This window comes from Heteronotia binoei, chromosome 20, assembly GCF_032191835.1.
Source record: "Heteronotia binoei isolate CCM8104 ecotype False Entrance Well chromosome 20, APGP_CSIRO_Hbin_v1, whole genome shotgun sequence".
Lineage (NCBI taxonomy): Eukaryota > Metazoa > Chordata > Lepidosauria > Squamata > Gekkonidae > Heteronotia > Heteronotia binoei.
The window spans coordinates 7,148,216-7,166,026 of NC_083242.1; the positions used below are offsets into that span (position 1 = coordinate 7,148,216).

Here is a 17,811-nt window from a genome sequence, read left to right on the forward strand (position 1 = left end):
AGGGGGAAAGACAACCTTGGTCTTGATTAAGCCCTAGATGAATAGAACTAAACTTGCTGGTAAATTCTGCCCAAAACTGGAGTCAAGCTATCCAATCTCCTGTCCTAAGACATTATTTTCTATTATTTTTTTCTTCCCAGACACTAAACCTCTGTCGGCTTCATTCCTGGTGAACAGTTTTGTAAGAACGCTGAGTGGGACAGGAAGCTTAGTTATGTTTATGGAACATGAGCTTTCACCTGAAGGAAACTGTATTCTCCAGGACAGATGCTTGACACATAGGGAAGGGCAAACCAGCCTGCCAGAGTGTGGTGCAGTGGTTAAAGTGTCAGATTAGAATCTGGGAGACCCAGGCTCAAATCCCTACTTTGCTATGGAAGCTTACTGGGTGACCTTGGGACAGTTACACACTCTCCACCTATCCTACCTCACAGGGTTGTTGTGATGACAAAACAGAGAAGAGGAGGAGGATGTAAGCCGCTTTAGTTCCCACTGGGGGAGAACAGCAGAGATAAAGGAAGTAAATGAAATTAATAAATGACCAATTCTGTGTTATGTTGGCACTGTCAGAAATGCTGCAAACCTGCCCCATTCTACAGATTCCAGCAATTACTGCTCCGTCAGCCTCCAGGAAGGGGCAAGGAAACAAAACTTGCAAGAAAATGGGACTGCAGCAATTTCTTGCCAAGAATGTTTCTCCCCAGTATCCTAGTTTGTTTGTTTTACTTGCAAGTATTTTTGTTTGCTGTATGCATAGGCCACATTGTATTCATTTAACATATGTGGAATTTGGGCCAAAAAAAAATAGTTTGTTTTTGTTCCACTGTGGAGCTGCACCCACGACACAGACAAACTTTTGAGAAAGTGTCCCTGACAGCAATAATGAAGAACCAAAATAAGGAGAGCAACAATTTGATCTCTGCCAGTGTAGTCCTTTTGGGAGGCCAGAAATCAAAGTTGCTAAATTTAGTTGCTCTTAATGCCTTTATTTGCTTGCTTGCACTCCCCACGGAAGAAAAGGAGACAGAGATTTTAAGAAAACAACAAACAGAATGTGTTTCCTACGAGTGTTGTATATTTTATCACTCTGCCAGGTTTCTAATTTTCATTATTGAAGGGCCCAAGGAAAGAAGGAACAAAGACAGTCATTAGTCAAAGCACAGTTTAGAGAGTCAGTTTGGTGTAGCAGTTAAGTGCATGGACTCTTAGCTGGGAGAACCGGGTTTGATTCCCGACTCCTCCACTTGCACCTGCTGGAATGGTCTTGGGTCAGCCATAGCTCTGGCAGAGGTTGTCCTTGAAAGCGCAGCTGCTGTGAGAGCTCTCTCAGCCCCACCCATCTCACAGGGTGTCTGTTGTTGGGGGGGGGGGAGATATAGGAGATTGTAAGCCGCTGAGTCTCTGATTCAGAGAGAAGGGTGGGGCATAAATCTGCAGTTCTTCATTATAAACTACAGTCTTGCAAACCAATATTTGTGTATGATAAGAGTTTACAATGTAAAATAGGCAATAAGGAAAGGCACAGTAGAACAAAAGAATTATACAGGCATAGAGAGGGGGGGTATATGGTTACAGTTGGGAATGAGGACAAACACTGCAATCCTGCACCAGTGTGGCATAGTGGTTTAAAGCAGGGGTGTCAAACATGTAGTTCAGGGGCTGAATCAGGCCCCCATGCAATTGGCTGTCATCTGCTTCCTTCTTCCTATATCTTGCTTCCTTCTGCATAACAGCTTGCTTTGCCAGGCTTGCTCAATTGCACAGCAGAGCTACTGAGCCAAACTTCTCTTCCTTCTATTGACTGAGGCTTCTTCCCCCACCCTCCACCCCAAATCCTTGGGGAAGGAAGGAAAGAGCCAGAGCTTCCTTTGCCCAGTTCCCAGGATCCCATGGGAGACATACAAAGAAAGCACCTTTAACACCTATGAGCATTAACGTTTTAAACATGTTTTAAGTTCTTAAAAATATATATTTGTGTTTGTCTGTGTTCTTTATAAAATGTATATCTCTGCTACCTAATCTTAAATAAGTACACACATGGCCCTGACCCGACATGGCCCGTCCCGTCGAGGTCTCATTTATGTCAGATCCCGCCCTCATAACAAATGAGTTCAACATCCCTGGTTTAAAGTGTCAAACTAGGACTGGGTTCAAATCTCCATTCATGCCATAGAAGCTTGCTGGGTGACCTTGGGCCAATCCCACACTCTCAGCCGAACCTACCTCACAGGCAAATGTTCCCCCTAAGCTGTGGAATTTTGTGAGCAGAAATTCTACTTTGTGAACTACTAGCATTAAAGTTGTGAGCTGCTGCATAAATTAGTTTGCTCTGGGGCCATTTTTCCTGAGCTAAGACAAAATGTGTGAGCTGGAGGCTAAAAACCTGTGAGCTCGCTCACACTAACTCAGCTTAGAGGGAACACTGCTCACAGAGCTGTCATGAGGACCAAGCAGTGGAGAAGCTGTAAGCTGTTTTAGATTCCCGTTATGAAGAAAGGCAGGACATAAACAGAGTGAAATACACCCAATGACTTTTATGAATTTAAAAGAACACAGTACTATTTTGAATTGGATTGCATTCCTTCGCTACCCTAGAGGCAAGAAAGAGAAAGTACAAGAACATCAGAAGATCCCTGCTGGATCAGACCAGTGGTCCACCTAGTCCAGCATCCTTTCCAGCACAGTCGGCCAACCAGTTCCTCAGGCCTTCCCCAGAGGTTGCCTCCTGGCTCTGGGATTCATAGGATTATTGCCTCTGACTGTGGAGGTTCCCCTCAATCACCAGGACTAGGAGTCGCTGATAGACTTACCCACCAGCAGGAGCTCACAGGAGCACAGCTCCTGAACCTTTCTAAGGGCTCCCCCTCTTCCTCCCAACCTACCTTGTCCATTGAATAGTAGGTACAGCTGCATAACAATCCCTGGATTAGGAGAGCGGGCAGCCAGCCAGCCACCAGGGGCTTTGCCACACTCCCAGCAGCCCTCATTAACCCCTGAAGAAGCCCACACCAACCTTTCTCCACATATGTGATTTTGGGTGGCGGGTGGCTTGCTGGCCTTTTGACTGGTGGGGGAGGCAGCCAAGGAGAGCCCCAGGTGAGCGAGGTCTGCTTGGGCTGGCTGGATGTCTAGCCAGCCCAAGCAGGCCTCACTCGTCTGGGGCTCTTCTTTCTTGCGTCAGGTTGCTTTTAGCTGGTGAGGAGGCAGCATATGCTAATAAAGTCCACCACCGATTTTTTTCTACAAAACGACCCCTGCTCACCAGGAATCTAATCTCTGAAAAGCTGCCTTCTCGCTAACCACAAATACAAGGTAGACACGGGGCAGGCGGGCACCCTGCACACGCTCAAAGGAAACTGTAACCCGCCCGCCGCAGACACAGAACTGCTCCCTTTGCAAATTCCCCTTCCAACAGTGGAAAGGACTTTTGCCTGCAGCTAGTCACTCTACACGTGCTCTCTTCCCAGCCTGAATCTGGTTCGTTCTGCGCATGCAAACAAGGAACCCCTGAAATTCTAGGTCACCCCCCCCGCAAAAAAACCCCTTTATTTCCTCCCCTCCCCCCCCCCCCCCCCCCCAGGAAGGCCAGCGCAGCAGCAGCCGGGGAGGGAGGTGCGGCTTGGGGCGGCCCGCGGAGAGCGCATGGAGGAGGAGCCGATGGCGGAAAAGCAGCCGGTGGAAGAGGAGGAGGCCCCGGCGGAGGAGCGGCTGGAGCTGGCCTTCCAGCGCGGCTTCCTGGCCGGAAGGCGAGTGGCCCAGCTGCCCTGGGAGGTGAGCTGCGTGGGGGCCTGCTCGGAAGGCCAGAGCTGTGCAGATTTGCAGGGGGGGGGGGGGCACGGCGTCATGTCTTCTCCACCGCCAGCCTTGGGAAACGGCGGCGCGCGTGGTCTGGTTTTGCATTTTGGAGAGAGGCTCATGAGCGACAGTACTGCAAAAGTGCACGTCTCAGCGGCATTACAGCCTGCCGGGTTATAACGGGGTGGTCAAACTGTGGCTCTCGAAGACCCCATTGGCCGGCTTGGAAAAGGCATTTCAATTCTCCAACCCAAGCCAGCTGGCGGCTCGGAGAACGCATGTCAAGTTAAAGTTGCTCTCTTTCCACCGCTCCCTTCCACCATCTGTTTCCTTCCTGCCTGCCTTTGCAGCCCTCAGACATGTGACATTTATTCTATGCGGCTCTTAGGTTAAGCAAGCTTGGCCACTCCTGGACTAGATGAACATTCAATGGTCTGATCCAGCAGGGCTCTTCTGGTGTTCTTAAAATCAGGGGGAGGCCTCAGCCTCTCTACCCTGTTGTCACTCTCCCCCCGCCCCGAGGAACTGGCTGGCCACTGTGAGACAGGGATGCTGGACTATTTGGTCTGATCTAGAAGCTCCTCTCATGTCTCCTCTCAACTTGAGTGTTGGTGAGAAGGACTGGATCAATGGGGAGGACAGAAGGGTGTAAATGCTTTTCTGCGGGCTGCTGTCCTGATGGGAAGTCCCTCGCCTCGTTAATCAGGGTCCCCCTTGGCTTCATGCAACACTAGCCAATCCACCATGTTGGGTTTTTTTGTTTTTGCAAATTAAAAGTTTGTTGAATTTCAGATACAGGAAAAGGGGGATGGGAAGAGTCATACAGGGAGATATGGGAAAATCAGGGTTGGAGAGGAGAACAAATGTCTCTCTTGCTTACATTTTCTTATTACGAACGCATCTAATTCTATTCTCAATCTGTATATCATTTACAATTTATATCTTCCATTTTGTCTCTTATAACATTCTACCTCTTTATAACGCTTACTTTGGCTTACAAATACACATTTCTAATAATTGCACCATCTTATTCTGTATAATATGCAGTACTCACGCCTTATCTTATATACAACTATGTTGCCACTTAGTTGCCTCAAATTCCAATTTTTTTAATTGTCTGATTTAAATGTAATAACTTGCTCTGATTTTACTGTTTCATTGTTTTATTGTCGTTGTAAGCCGCCCTGAGCCACTTGTGGGAAGGGCGGGATAGAAGTCACCAAATAAATAAAATAAATAAAAATAAAAAAACTCAAACTGTTTGGTAAGGGTGCCAGGATTGTTAGCTCGGAGTCCACAGTCCAAATTCTGGCCCAGCCACAAGTACAATAGTGGGTGCAACTCAAGCTACTGTAAAGGTGTGCAGATTCACAATTTTCCATGGGATACAGCAAAGAGGGAGAACCTGAGAAGAACCCCACCCTGTACAAATTTTCCATAGGAAGCAGTACAGTATGATCAAAAATCTGCACGTACAACTGTGCCCCACAAAATAAGAAAGAAGTGGAACACACACCATCTAACTTGGGTTTCAGTCTCAGCATTTCCAAGTTTGATCCACCAAGGCTTGGTTGTAGGTAGGATTGCCAGTTTGAGAAATACCCGGAGCTTTGGGGGGTAAAGGTTGGTGTGGGACTTCAGTGGGGTATAATACCATAGAGTCAACCTTACAAATTGGCCATATGCAAATTCTAAAAAAGGTCAATTTGAAGTAAAATGATTGGGGCTGATTTCTGCTTCCCTCAACCGTTCATTGCCGGGCATTTCAGCTCATTTGTCAGTTGCGTTTTGTGATTTAGAGCACAAAGTTAATTTCAGCAACGCAATCCACCGGGAGATTTCCAGCAGAATCTAAAGCAGAACAACGTTGCAGCAGCCACTGATACATAAGCGAGTGGTGCATAGAATTAAAGATCTCTCTGCTTAATTTATTTTGCTTAGTCTGCTCTTGTTTTTCCAACTGAGCTGAGCAGCAAAATCCTCTTGATAGTATAGCACGGGGGGCCCAAACTTACTTAACTTATGAGCCACATAAAATAAACGTCAGATGTCTGAGAGCCGAAAGACATGAACATCAAATGTTTGAGAGCCACAAAACAGGGAGGGAGGAAAGTACATAGGAGGGAGGGAGGGAGAGATAGAAAGAAAGCAACTTTAAATTCATTCTCCAAGCTGCCAGGTAGCTTGGCTTGGAGAAGTGATTTAAAGAGACAAATGCCTTCTCTAAGCTGGCCAATAGGGCAGTGGGGGCTTCAAGAGCCACACAATATGTATGGAAGAGCCGCATGTGGCTCCCGAGCCACAGTTTGGCCACCCCGGTATAGCATCTCATTCTTTCTTTCAACCCTATTCCTTCCTGCAAGGAGATGGGGTGGGGAGGGATTACAGGATCATCTTCCTTTCCTATTTCATAGTTTCCCCAAGAAGTAGGGTATAGCAGGCTCAGAGTAATGTCAGTAGAGATTCAAACTCAGATCTTCCTAGGTTTACACCAGCAGCTAACCATAAGAACATAAGAGAAGCCATGCTGGATCAAGCCAATGGCCCATCCAGTCCAACACATTGTGTCACGCAGTGGCCAAAACCCAGGTGCCTTCAGGAGGCCCACCAGTGGGGCCAAAACTCCAGAAACCCTCCCCCTAAGCATCAAGATGATAGAGCATCACTGCCTCAGATAAAGTGTTCCATCTATACCTTGTGACTAATAGACACTGATGGGCCTCTGGTCCATATTGTTATCCAATCCCCTCTTGAAACTGTCTGCTTGCAGCCACCGCCACTTCCTGTGGCAGTGAATTCCGCATGGTAATTACTCTTTGGGTAAAGAAGTTTAGCTGTTCCCATTGTTCTACTTCACTTGTCCAAAATTCTGCCATGATTGCAACCAGTGTTCCTTCTAAGCTCAGTTAGCATGCACTAGTTCACAGATTTTTAGCCTCCGGCTCACACATTTTTGTCTTAGCTCAGGAAAAATGGCACCAGAGTAAACTAATTTACGCTATACCTCACAGCTTTAATGCCAGTAGCTCACAAAGTAGAATTTTTGCCCACAAGACTCTGTATCTTAGAGGGAACATTGGTGGCAACCAATGTTCCCTCTAAGCTACAGAGTCTTGTGAGCAAAAATTCTACTTTGTGAGCTACTGGCATTAAAGTTGTGAGCTAGTGCATAAATTATTGTGCTCCGGGGTCATCTTTCCTGAGCTAAGACAAAAATTTGTGAGCTGGAGGCTAAAAATCTGTGAGCTAGCTTACACTAACTCAGCCTAGAGGGAACACTGGTTGCAACAGCCGCCCTGAGCCCGCTTCGGTGGGGTAGGGCAGGATATAAATCGAATGGAATAAATAAACAGTACTGAACTGAGGGTGGAGCTATGCAAGAGAGAGGCTATCTTGCAATGGTTTTAAGTTGTCAATAGCCCACCTCTCTCAATAAGACTCAAAGGAGGTCACACCATGTAAGTCAATATAACCAGCAGGATCAGACATCCGATAAGCAATGTAATAGGATTGGTGGTAGAAGGCGACCCCTGTAAGATTTGCAAGGCAAGAGACATTCAGAGGTTGTTTGCCGTTGCCTGTCTCTTGAGTAGTGACTGTAGACTTCCTTGGAGATCTCCCATCCAAATAGTAAAGAAAGAAAAAAAAGGGGGGGGGGGTTTAACCCAAAAGAATTGAGTCAATCAGCAAAAAAGTTAGCTGCGGACCAACTACTAAAAACTATCTGAGACCTAAATATTATCAAAAATACATGTATGCATTATCTAATGATTAAAAGTTACTGTGACTAATGGAAACAGCCATCCCTTTTTCTAATTCACTCCCTTAATTAAGTTCCAATACTTAATTTCTCTCCACCTCAAGTTAGTACTTACAAGGCACTTCATTTGGTGTACTCCAGAGAGAGACTCCTTCCGGTTCTGGCTTTCCCTCGAATGCTTTGGATACTGAAGAAACAATCATTGCTTCTTGTGGCAGTTGTTTTTTTTTTTTCTGAATTTTGAGTTAATATTGTCTGAAGACTCTAGGACGGAAGCCTTCTTCCCTCCGCTGACCATCTTCTTATCACCAGTAGCCATTCTTCAGTCCACCCTGACTGCCATTTTGTTTCTTGCCTTATACAGTCGCCAGGCCGATAGCCTTCAGCCTCTCATTTATTTATCGCTTTGCTTATTGTCTTATTGTTCCTGTTTAATTTTAATGTCTTGTTTTAACTCTGAATTGTAGGTTTGTATTGTGATCGCTGTATGTTGCGATCCGTCTTGAGCCCGTTTACGGGAAAGGGTGGAATATAAAGCCTACTAAATAAAATAAATAAATAAATAAAAAATATCAGTATTCATTACTCCTCAGGCTGCCTTAAAAACAAGAAACCTGGCCTTCATTGTAGCCTTTGGAAATAATGCAGGAAGGCAAACTACACGGTTTTTACCTCAGCATTTTCACCTCTCTGAATCCTTCAGAAAGATTTCTTCCTCCTTCCACTTATAACTGTTCTTTACTCACTTCCCCTAACACTTGGTCGGCCTTTACGCAGAATACCAAGGTTGTCTTTTCCACAGGGATAAAACTCAAGAGGCTTTTGAGGAGCAGGGAGCGGAAATGAGGGAGTTTTCGGCTATGCCTGACTGACTAAGAACTGAGCTCACTGCAGACAGGTGCACGACAGTGGCATCATTAACCCAGGTTGCCATCAAGCCTGGAGCCCAATGTGCTCTTAATTGAAGCTTAAGGTGTGGAAATGGGAAGCTGAAGCTTTTCCGTGCTGATGAGGTAAACGGTATCACCTGGTAAATAACAGCCCATGAAGCCACTATTAAAGGGGCAGGCTGAGCAAAGTTTGCATCCAGTGGCACCCTGAAGACCAACCAAGTTTAATTCTGGATATAAGTTTACCGGTTATAAATCTTATAACCAGAATTAAATATTGCTGGTCTTAAAGGTGCCACTGGACTCAAAGTTTGTTTTGTTTCTTCAGACCAACACAGCTACCTATTAAAAGGGACGGTGTTTTTTTTTTTTCTTCAAGCAGTTGGTCATCTTGAGGCCTCAGCCGAGAGACTGCTTTTGATCGCTGGGCTTGGCCGTCTATCCCCGTGGCGAGGCAGAATGCAAACCCTCCCTGTTGTTGAAAAACTTTAAACCAAAACCCCATCTCTTTCCCTCGCAGATGCTATTTGGTGTTGCCTGCTGATGTGGCAGCCATTTTGTGGTGGCTCAGGATTCGAAAGGCTCAGCAAGGCTGGGGGGATTCCTCTCATAGAAACCAGCAGTTTGGTATTTTTAAGTACTTTTTTTTTTAGTACAGGAAAAACCTTTGCAGCTAAGGCAAACAGGTTAAGAAGGTGCTGCGAACTTTCTAGGAAAGGCACTGGATTTTCATGCCTTTGCTGGCTGGTATTTTGTGACTTATATTTGCTCATGCGAATTATTACCTGCTTTAGATCCTAACATGTTGGGGGCAAGGCAGGCTTATAGGTTGGTTAGCTGAATAAATGAGTAAAGGAAGAGAAGACAAATGACAGAGTGAGAGGAAAAGAAGAAAGCCAAGGACTGTTTCTTAGCTAGGTTGGTTAGCTGAATAAATGAGTAAAGGAAGAGAAGACAAATGACAGAGTGAGAGGAAAAGAAGAAAGCCAAGGACTGTTTCTTTTCTGTTTCCTGTATTCTTCAAGAGTAACACTTCACTTTATTAGACCCTATATACTCACCTGTACTGAATCCATGGCACCCTTGTCCCCTCTGCATGTTTGAGTCAACGCTGATGTACAGAAAGACCCTATGAATTTATGCCCATGACCTAAATATGCAATTACCCTCTTTTTCTCCAAAATCAGCACTGCTTCTTCTACGATGCCTTTCACTCTGTTCCATTTTCCATGCAGTTCTTCACCACAGTAGGCTGTCGTCCCATTTTACAGACAGAGAACAGATCACTCACCTAACTCCGCAAAGCGAGTCCATTGCTGAGGCGGAATCTGAATTCCAAACTCCTACTCCTTCGTCAGTTACTATTGTTTTTCTGACCATTCTGTATTTTGCATTATAGGATCTTGAACAGACCTTGTCAAATACAAAAGATTCCTCACTGTTGCTGGCAGTTTTGCAGAAGGTAAAAAGAAACCTGTTGTTTATCAAATATTTCTCTACATCTCTGATTTGTCGCCAAGCAGAATCTTTCAGCTTCTGAGCGTCACTTTTTAATTCTGTGTACAAGGAGATGGAACAGGACGTGTGAACCAAAGAATAATCTTGGGTTCTTCTCGTAACAAACATTCCCATCTGCTTACCCTGACCTGGATAATCCAGGCAGGCTGATCTTGTCATATCTCAGAAGCTAAGCAGGGCAAACCCTGGCAAGTACTTGGAAGGGAGACCTCCAAGGAATACGAGAGCTGGGATGCAAAGGCAGGCTATAGAAGCCACCTTTCTGAAAAATGTCGTAGCCCCAGTAGAAGTTGCCAGAAGTTAACATGAATTCCAGGCACATGAGCACATATAGACACACAAAATCCTTTTGAAGAGAAAGAAAGCTCTGGTCTGCTTGTGATGCTTGGACACGGCCATTTTTTTTTCTAATGGACTTCAATCAATTCTTTCTTCAATTGTTTCAGACTGTTCTTCACCCACTGTGCTTGAAGTACCCCCCCTCAGTGAAATACAGGAGACACTTCTTATCAGAACTCATAAGGAAGGTAATACAGACTTTCAGTGATCAACTTTTGGTTGCAGATATATGTTTTGGCAGGAAGAGAAAGTCTGTGTAACACCCAGATTGTAGACTTCGGGGCATAAACTCCTCAGTGGTACTTACCATCCACTAACTACCCTTGGCTTCAAACTGGAGGAAAAGAAAGTGGTCTGCAATCTATTTCTTCCTCATCTCTCCCTTTCCTCACCAGACATCAGGGAAGAGAACACGTCCTTCCTGCCCTCTGTCTCTAAGCTACTTCTAAAGAGCAGACAGCAAATGGTCCAGTTTCCATCTGCCCTGCCGTAGATTTTTGCCCCAAAACCAGAGTGTTCGTGATGTGATGATGTCACTTCTGGGTGATGTCATTGCATCGGGGACGTTGCCTGGCAACATCCCTGTTTAGGGACAGGGTTTCCCCTGCCAGCCAGCTGTGCCACAGTGGGGAGAAGTCCCCAAAACCAAGAAATCCCCCACTCAGACCTGGGGACTGGCAACCCTAAGATGGTGAGCATTAATAGTGGAGGTGCACTGCCCTCTCACATACACCAAAATGCTTACTTTGAGCATCTTTAAGTGGACAAATTCCCCGTCTTCCACAAACAGGCAGCCTTACCCAATCACCCCTGTGCTTCTGCATGACTCAGTATTCTCAGCCCACTGCTTTTTTGAGAAATATCCTTGCAACTCATGCAGGGATGCAACAGGCAGCCTCCTCTCTCTGTGATTACCTAATTTCCATTAGTGTATTTCTAACAGCACCATTTCTGTACTGTGACACTATCAAGCACACAGTTGGAGAATTCCTAGCATACACAGCCTAGGTTTGTGCCAAGCCCATATCATTGCCACAGAAGGAAAGCTCCCACATGAGGGCACTAGAGGCAAGGCAAGGAGATGATCTACCCCTTGTTTCACTTGGCTCTGCCTCCTAGCTGCTCCATAGAATGGAATTTTTCTAGGAGAATAAGCTCTGGATAGAATCTCTCTGGGAGTGATTCTGCCACTGGCTTTCCCAAGCAAACTGCGGCCGTAGGACAAAACATGGGCTTGGTCAAAGACTGCAACATTAACTGGGGCAGCACTGGATATCGATCGCTCCCCCCACTCCTCAGCATAGTCTGTTTATTCGGTAATTGCACCATGTTCTCTGTTATGAGGAAAAAAATAAAACGGGCGTGTAATTCTATAACTCTCCCTGCTCTCTGTGTGACGTCATGAGGCCACGAATTGACTTATGTCTGTCTGTCATGCAGCACGAATGTACAACAGACGAGCCTCTGGATGAGCTATACGAAGCGCTGGGTGATGTTTTAAATGCGGCAGCATCGACACACTGTTACAAAAGCTACATCCTGGTAAATCTAAAGGAATCTTGGCTTTCTGGGCTGCCGTTTATGCAGTGTAGCTGCCTTTTGTGCCACTTAACCATCCTCCAAAGCAGAAATCTGGGCACCCCTGGTCTGATCTGCTCTTGAAATATGTTTCTGTCCCCTAAGGTCAGAGCAGTGACATGTTTCTGGAGCATATTTTAAAATGCCAGTTAAGATTAAAATGTGAGCCCTGACCTGGATAGCCCAGCTAAGCTTGGTCTCATCAGATCTCAGCAGGGTTGACTGTGCTTAGTACTTGGATGGGAGATTTCCTTGAAATATCCAGTCGAGAGGACAGGGGCAGGTTCTATTCCACCACCTCTCTAAATATCCTTCATAGGAGTAAGCCACCAGTTGTCAACATGACTTCCAGGTTCAAACACATAGGCACACAAATAAAAAGGTGAAGATAGCCCCCTGTGGAAGCACCAGTCGTTTCCAACTCGGCAGACTTTTTACGGGGTGATTTGCCATTGCCTTCCCCAGTCATCTCCACTTTTCCCTCAGCAAGCTGGGGACTCATTTGACCGACCTCGGAAGGATGGAAGGCTGAGTCAACCTGGAGCCGGTTACCTGAACCCAGCTTCCACCGGGATCGAACTCAGGTTGTGAGCAGAGTTTGGACTGCAATACTGCACCTTGCCACTCTGTGCTAGGGGGCTCTTCACACACAAATATACACACACATACCAAAAAAAAAGAGAGACTAAAGCGTGGAACTTGGTGCCAGAGGATGGAGTGATGGCCACAGGAGTAAATTGAATAGATTCATGGAGAAGTCTGTCAGTGGCTACTAGCCATGCTGATTAAGGGGAGCCTTCACATTCAGAGGTACTGAACTTCTGAAATCCCAGAGCCAGGAAACAACATCAGGGGAAGGCCTTGACTTCCATGCCCTGTTATTGACTGGCCACTGGTTGGCCATTGTGTGAGAAAGGATGCTGGACTAGATGAACCTTCACTGGTCTGATCCAGCAGGGCTCTTCTGATGTTCTTATGAAGGTCTTGGCCCCTGTGCCCTGTTGTTGGTCCTCCAGAGGAACTGGCTAGCTGCTGTGTAAGATGGGATGCTGGACTAGATGAACTTTCACTGGTCTGATCCAGCAGGGCTCTTCTGATGTTCTTATGAAGGTCTTGGCCCCTGTGCCCTGTTGTTGGTCCTCCAGAGGAACTGGCTAGCTGCTGTGTAAGATGGGATGCTGGACTAGATGGACCCTCACTGGTCTGATCCAGCAGGGTTCTTCTGATGTTCTTATCCGCGGAAGGCCTTGGCTTCTATACCCTTCACTGGTCTGATCCAGCAGGGCTCTTCTGAGGTTCTTAACTTGGCCTACAAAGAGTCTGGCATGGGAAATGAAACAGTCACTTAGCTTGCAGGCAAACCTGATCTGCCTTCTAGGGTGGTTGCTAGGGTGAACTGGCAAATCCCATAGAGCAGGGGTGGCCAACGGTAGCTCTCCAGATGTTTTGCCTACAACGGGCTGATAGGAGTTGTAGGCAAAAAACATCTGGAGAGCTACCGTTGGCCACCCCTGCCATAGAGGAAGAGTAGCATAATGATGCGCTAAATGAAGGAAAGCCATATTTGGGGGGGAAGCTGAAGTAGAGGGATGCACATGCCTTTTGAATGAAACAAACAACATGATTTTTAAAATAATTGCTTGTGGTATCAATAATTTTTCTTTACAGCCTTCAGGAGATGCTGTGACGATCCGTGAAAATGTGGCGATAATTTCACAAGGGACCACAGGCCTCGTCACGTGGGATGCTGGTCTTTACCTGGCTGAATGGGCCCTGGAACACCCTTTTGTCTTCACTAACAGGTAATGAATCTGACATCTGTCTTTACCTAAGCTTGAGGAGAGCCAGTTTGGTGTAGAGGTTAAGTGCGTGGACTCTTATCTGGGAGAATCAGGTTTGATTCCCACTCCTCCACTTGCAGCTGCTGGAATGGCCTTGGGTCAGCCATGGCTTTCTCAAGAGTTGTCCTTAAAGGGGCAGCTGCTGTGAGAGCCCTCTCAGCCCCACCTGCCTCACAGGGTGTCTGTTGTGGGGGGGAGGAAGACAGAGGAGATTGTAAGCCGCTCTGAGTCTCTGATTCAGAGAAAAGGGCAGGGTGTAAATCCGCAGTCTTCGGTCTTCTTCAGAGAAAGAGCTACTCTTTCAGCTCCGTTTCAGCTACTCTTCAGCCACTTCTGAATGCAAAACTCCCAAGGCAGAGTGCAATACCACAACAGAAAAGGAAAACAAATTAAAAAGAGACTATGAAATCAACAACACAAAGTCAATAATATCGGCAGGATGCAACAATTTAATGCAGTACAGCAAAGAGATTCAAGAAGGCAAGGGAGGAGGAGGTGTAAACAAAATGTAACAAAATTCAATTTATTGGATTTTCAGGAGGATCTTGGAGTTAGGGAGTGGGATCGGCCTGACAGGAATTACAGTCTGCAAAACCTGCCGCCCCAGGGCTTACACCTTCAGCGATCACCACCAGTGTGTTCTAGAAGAGCTGTCGGAGAATATCCGCTTGAATGGCCTTTTTGTGCAATGTGAACATTACAGTCTTGCCGGGGAGAAATGCAGAGATCGCGAGGCAGAGCTGGCCAAATTGCAGGGTCCCAGCATAACGGTTGCAGAACTTGACTGGAATTCAGTTACAGAAGAAGAGCTTGCAAAATTTCAAGCAGATGTTATCATTGCTGCAGGTGAGCTCCAGGCTGGATGAAATCCACTTTGCAGTCACTTAAGAAAGAGACCTGGATGGCCCAGGCTAGTCTAATCATAGAAGCTAAGCAGGATTGGCCGTCGTGGCATAGTGGTTATGAGTGGTGGACTCTAATCTGGAAAGCCAGGTTTGATTCCCCACTCTTTCACATGCAGCCAATTGGATGACCTTGGGTCAGTCATAGTTCTCTCAGAGCTGTTCTGTCATGAGCAGTTGCTGTCAGAGCTCTCTCAGCCCCACCTGCCTCACAGGGTGTCTGTTGTGGGGAGAGGAAGGGAAGGAGATTGTAAGCCGCTGTGAGACTCCTTCGGGTAGTGAAGAGCAGGGTATAAAGCCAACTCTTCTTCTTCTCCCCTTTTTTGTTGCCAAGATTCCTGATTTGTTCAGATTTTTTTTAATACTTTCCTTTACATTTGTATGCACTTAAAATATACATGTGTTTTAGTGGGGGGGAGAGAAAATGTTGCCCAAATAAAGACTTGCATGTTCAGTTTGCACAAGGAAGATGCAAGAACAAAATGGGATTTTAAAGTTGAAGAAGGAAAGATGAGAAGTTTGCTAGTGTTCCTTATTATGAATACTTGAAGCCACCTTCTCCATGGTCCATCTAGCTAGCTCACTCTTCTTTGCTGTGAGTAGGAGCAAGTCTCTAATATCTTGGGGAAAGAGAAGTCTTTCCCAAATTCTCTCTCTTTCTCCCTTTGTCTTTTCGATTGCCCTTTTTCTGGTCTTCTCTCTTTCCCTACTAGACGTGGTGTATGATCCAGACCTAACACGGTCCCTGGTTGCTGTGCTGCAGAAACTACCTGCTTGCACCAACGATGGAAACCCCACAGAAATCTACATTGCCTCTACGTCTCGAAATCCGGACACTTACAGCCATTTCCAAAGGGTGCTTGGTAAGTACCCCTTCCAAGGCATGTCATGATTTCAGCCTCCATGGGTGTGCTCTGTAGAGGGAGACCATATGGCTGGGCAAGACTGCATTGAAACAATTTGCTAAGTACGGTGAGCTGCCTACACAATTGGCCGCCTCTCAGCATCAGCTTCTTCCCGGAAGGAGTTCCAGGAGGGGTGCACCTGGACGTGGAATTCTAGCAGGAGCTCCTTTGCATACTTTGGAACTCCCTCCCAGAAGCCATCAGTTCCCTGCGGGATTTATCAGTTCCACAGGGCCTGCAAGACTGAACTGTTTCAGATGGCATGTAGCATTTTTTTATTTTTATTTATTTATGATTTATATCTCGCCCTTCCCATAAAGATGGCTCAGGGCGGCTCACAACAGATAATAAAACAAAAATTAAATAACATTTAAATATATAAGCAGTTAAACAGTCAAAACATTTAAAACCTTAAAACATCGAACCTTATAACAGTATAAATAGCAAGAATCTGGTAAGCTACATTAGTTTCCCATCAGTTAGGTGTAAGCTAACTGGAAGAGGGTCGTCTTATAGGCCCTGCGGAACTGAATAAGGTCCCTCAGGGCCCTCACCTCCTCCGGTAGCTGGTTCCACCATGTAGGGGCCATAACAGAGAAGGCCCTGTCCCTAGTCGATTTAAGGCGGACTTCTTTTGGCCCAGGGATAGTGAGAAGGTTTTGAGTTCCCGACCTCAGTACTCTCTGGGGAACATCTAACAGGAGAGGGCTGCCACCACATCAGGATCCATCGCCCTTTGATTACTAACTGCCCAGGATCTGTGCGCGTGAGAAAGAAAATATTATCTGATCTGCCTGAAGTACACCATTGTCATTTATCTTGATTGTTTTATTGTTTTAATACTGTTTTGTTTGCTGTCTCGTTTTATGTTGTTAGCTGCCTCGAGTCTGTATGGAATGGGTGGGATATAAATATTATGTAAATAAATAAATAATAGGCCACACACCCTGATGTAGCCTATCCTCCAAGAGCTTACAAGGGTCGTTTTGGTAAGCTCTTGGAGGATTGGCTACATCAGGGAGGTGTGGCCTAATATGCAAAGCAGCCCCTGCTAGAATTCTATCTCTGGACCCTGTACTAAGAGCCCTGTAAGCTCTTGGAGGATTGGCTACATCAGGGAGGTGTGACCTAATATGCAAAGGAGCTCCTGCTAGAATTCCACCCCTGGGTGCAGCCAGTGTAGAAATAGCTACACTCTTCTGCCTTGGTTGTGTAACACTTCCCTTTCTTTCTGTTCTTCTAGAGCAAGTCGGGATCAGATGGGAAGATCTCCCTGAGCTACGGAAGAACTTTTTGCCTTACGATCAGAATGCAAAGATATCAATTCTAAAATTGCTTCTGTAAGCCCAGCCCCCAGAATTCTAATTCAGCCAGGAAAACATTTGAGTTCTAGAACACGATGATACCATCCTGCATTCTGATTTTAATGGATAGCTCCAGTATTTGTGCCTTAGGAGTGGCTTAACGCATCACACTGGAGAAGGCAAAACTCACGTTGTCATCCTCTTTGCCAAGGGAATGTTTAACGATGTTTGTGATTTTTAACTTTCAAGCCTGTCTGAAGGGCTGGCAGACTGGGTTTCCTTAAAACGAACACTGGTCTCTTCTGAATTTTGCAGACGGGGATAAAATTTTGTTCCTCTTGCAATCACACAGTGTGCCCATTACTGACTGATCTACTATGTATGAATTCTCAAGAATTGTCCTACTGGCTCCTTTACATACCAAACTTGGAATTGGAGTGAAAGGGAAGTTCTTCAATTAAAGTCGTTTGTTTTATAAACGTGGGTTTCTTCTTTACTTTTATTTTGTAACTGTCACATTTTCTCTGAACCGTAAGAGCTAGAAACTTTTTTAAAGTCCTTTAAAAAGGACCATGTTTTGATGGCACAGCATGTTTGTTACAACCAAGCTCCATTTACTGGCATCTCCTGGTAGAGCATTCTCAGTACCAAAGATGGAAAAGACTTCTTAGGATTCACTGGCACCAGCTGTGGTCCATGTTACCTAGCCTGAGCTAAATGGACCAATGGTGTAACAGTATCAAACAGCTTCGTATGACCAAAGTTTAAAAATCTGAGATTTTGAGGACTGAGATAAACTCAGAAACTTAGGCTCCATGTCGAATATCATCCTTTTCACCTCTACCATTAACTGCCTTCTTAAAGCTCATATGGTTTTGGGCTCTGCTTGTGTCCATTTAACAGAACCACATGGTCTAGAAACTTTCTAGGAGGGAGATAAAATCTGAAGTGGAGAGGATTAAAAATGTGGCACAGGCTG

General features: G+C 45.7%; 1 protein-coding gene across 1 annotated transcript; it reads left to right on the top strand.

Moving 5' to 3' along the window:
* Positions 1–3,440: 3,440 nt before the first annotated feature.
* Positions 3,441–17,311, top strand: EEF2KMT (eukaryotic elongation factor 2 lysine methyltransferase). The gene is made up of 8 exons (XM_060260456.1): positions 3,441–3,771; positions 9,845–9,907; positions 10,410–10,490; positions 11,743–11,844; positions 13,549–13,682; positions 14,260–14,567; positions 15,337–15,486; positions 16,772–17,311. Exons 1-8 carry the CDS (start codon positions 3,643–3,645, stop codon positions 16,870–16,872), a joined length of 1,068 nt encoding a protein of 355 aa, XP_060116439.1. The 5' UTR covers positions 3,441–3,642; the 3' UTR covers positions 16,873–17,311.
* The last annotated feature ends 500 nt before the right edge of the window (positions 17,312–17,811 follow it).

Excerpts from the sequence above, each read along its gene's own strand:
- EEF2KMT (XM_060260456.1), top strand. The coding sequence starts at position 3,643 with ATGGAGGAGGAGCCGATGGCGGAAAAGCAGCCGGTGGAAGAGGAGGAG. Across the intron at positions 3,772-9,844 it reads TGGCCCAGCTGCCCTGGGAG|GATCTTGAACAGACCTTGTC; the intron begins GTGAGCTGCGTG and ends TTTGCATTATAG. Across the intron at positions 10,491-11,742 it reads TATCAGAACTCATAAGGAAG|CACGAATGTACAACAGACGA; the intron begins GTAATACAGACT and ends TCTGTCATGCAG.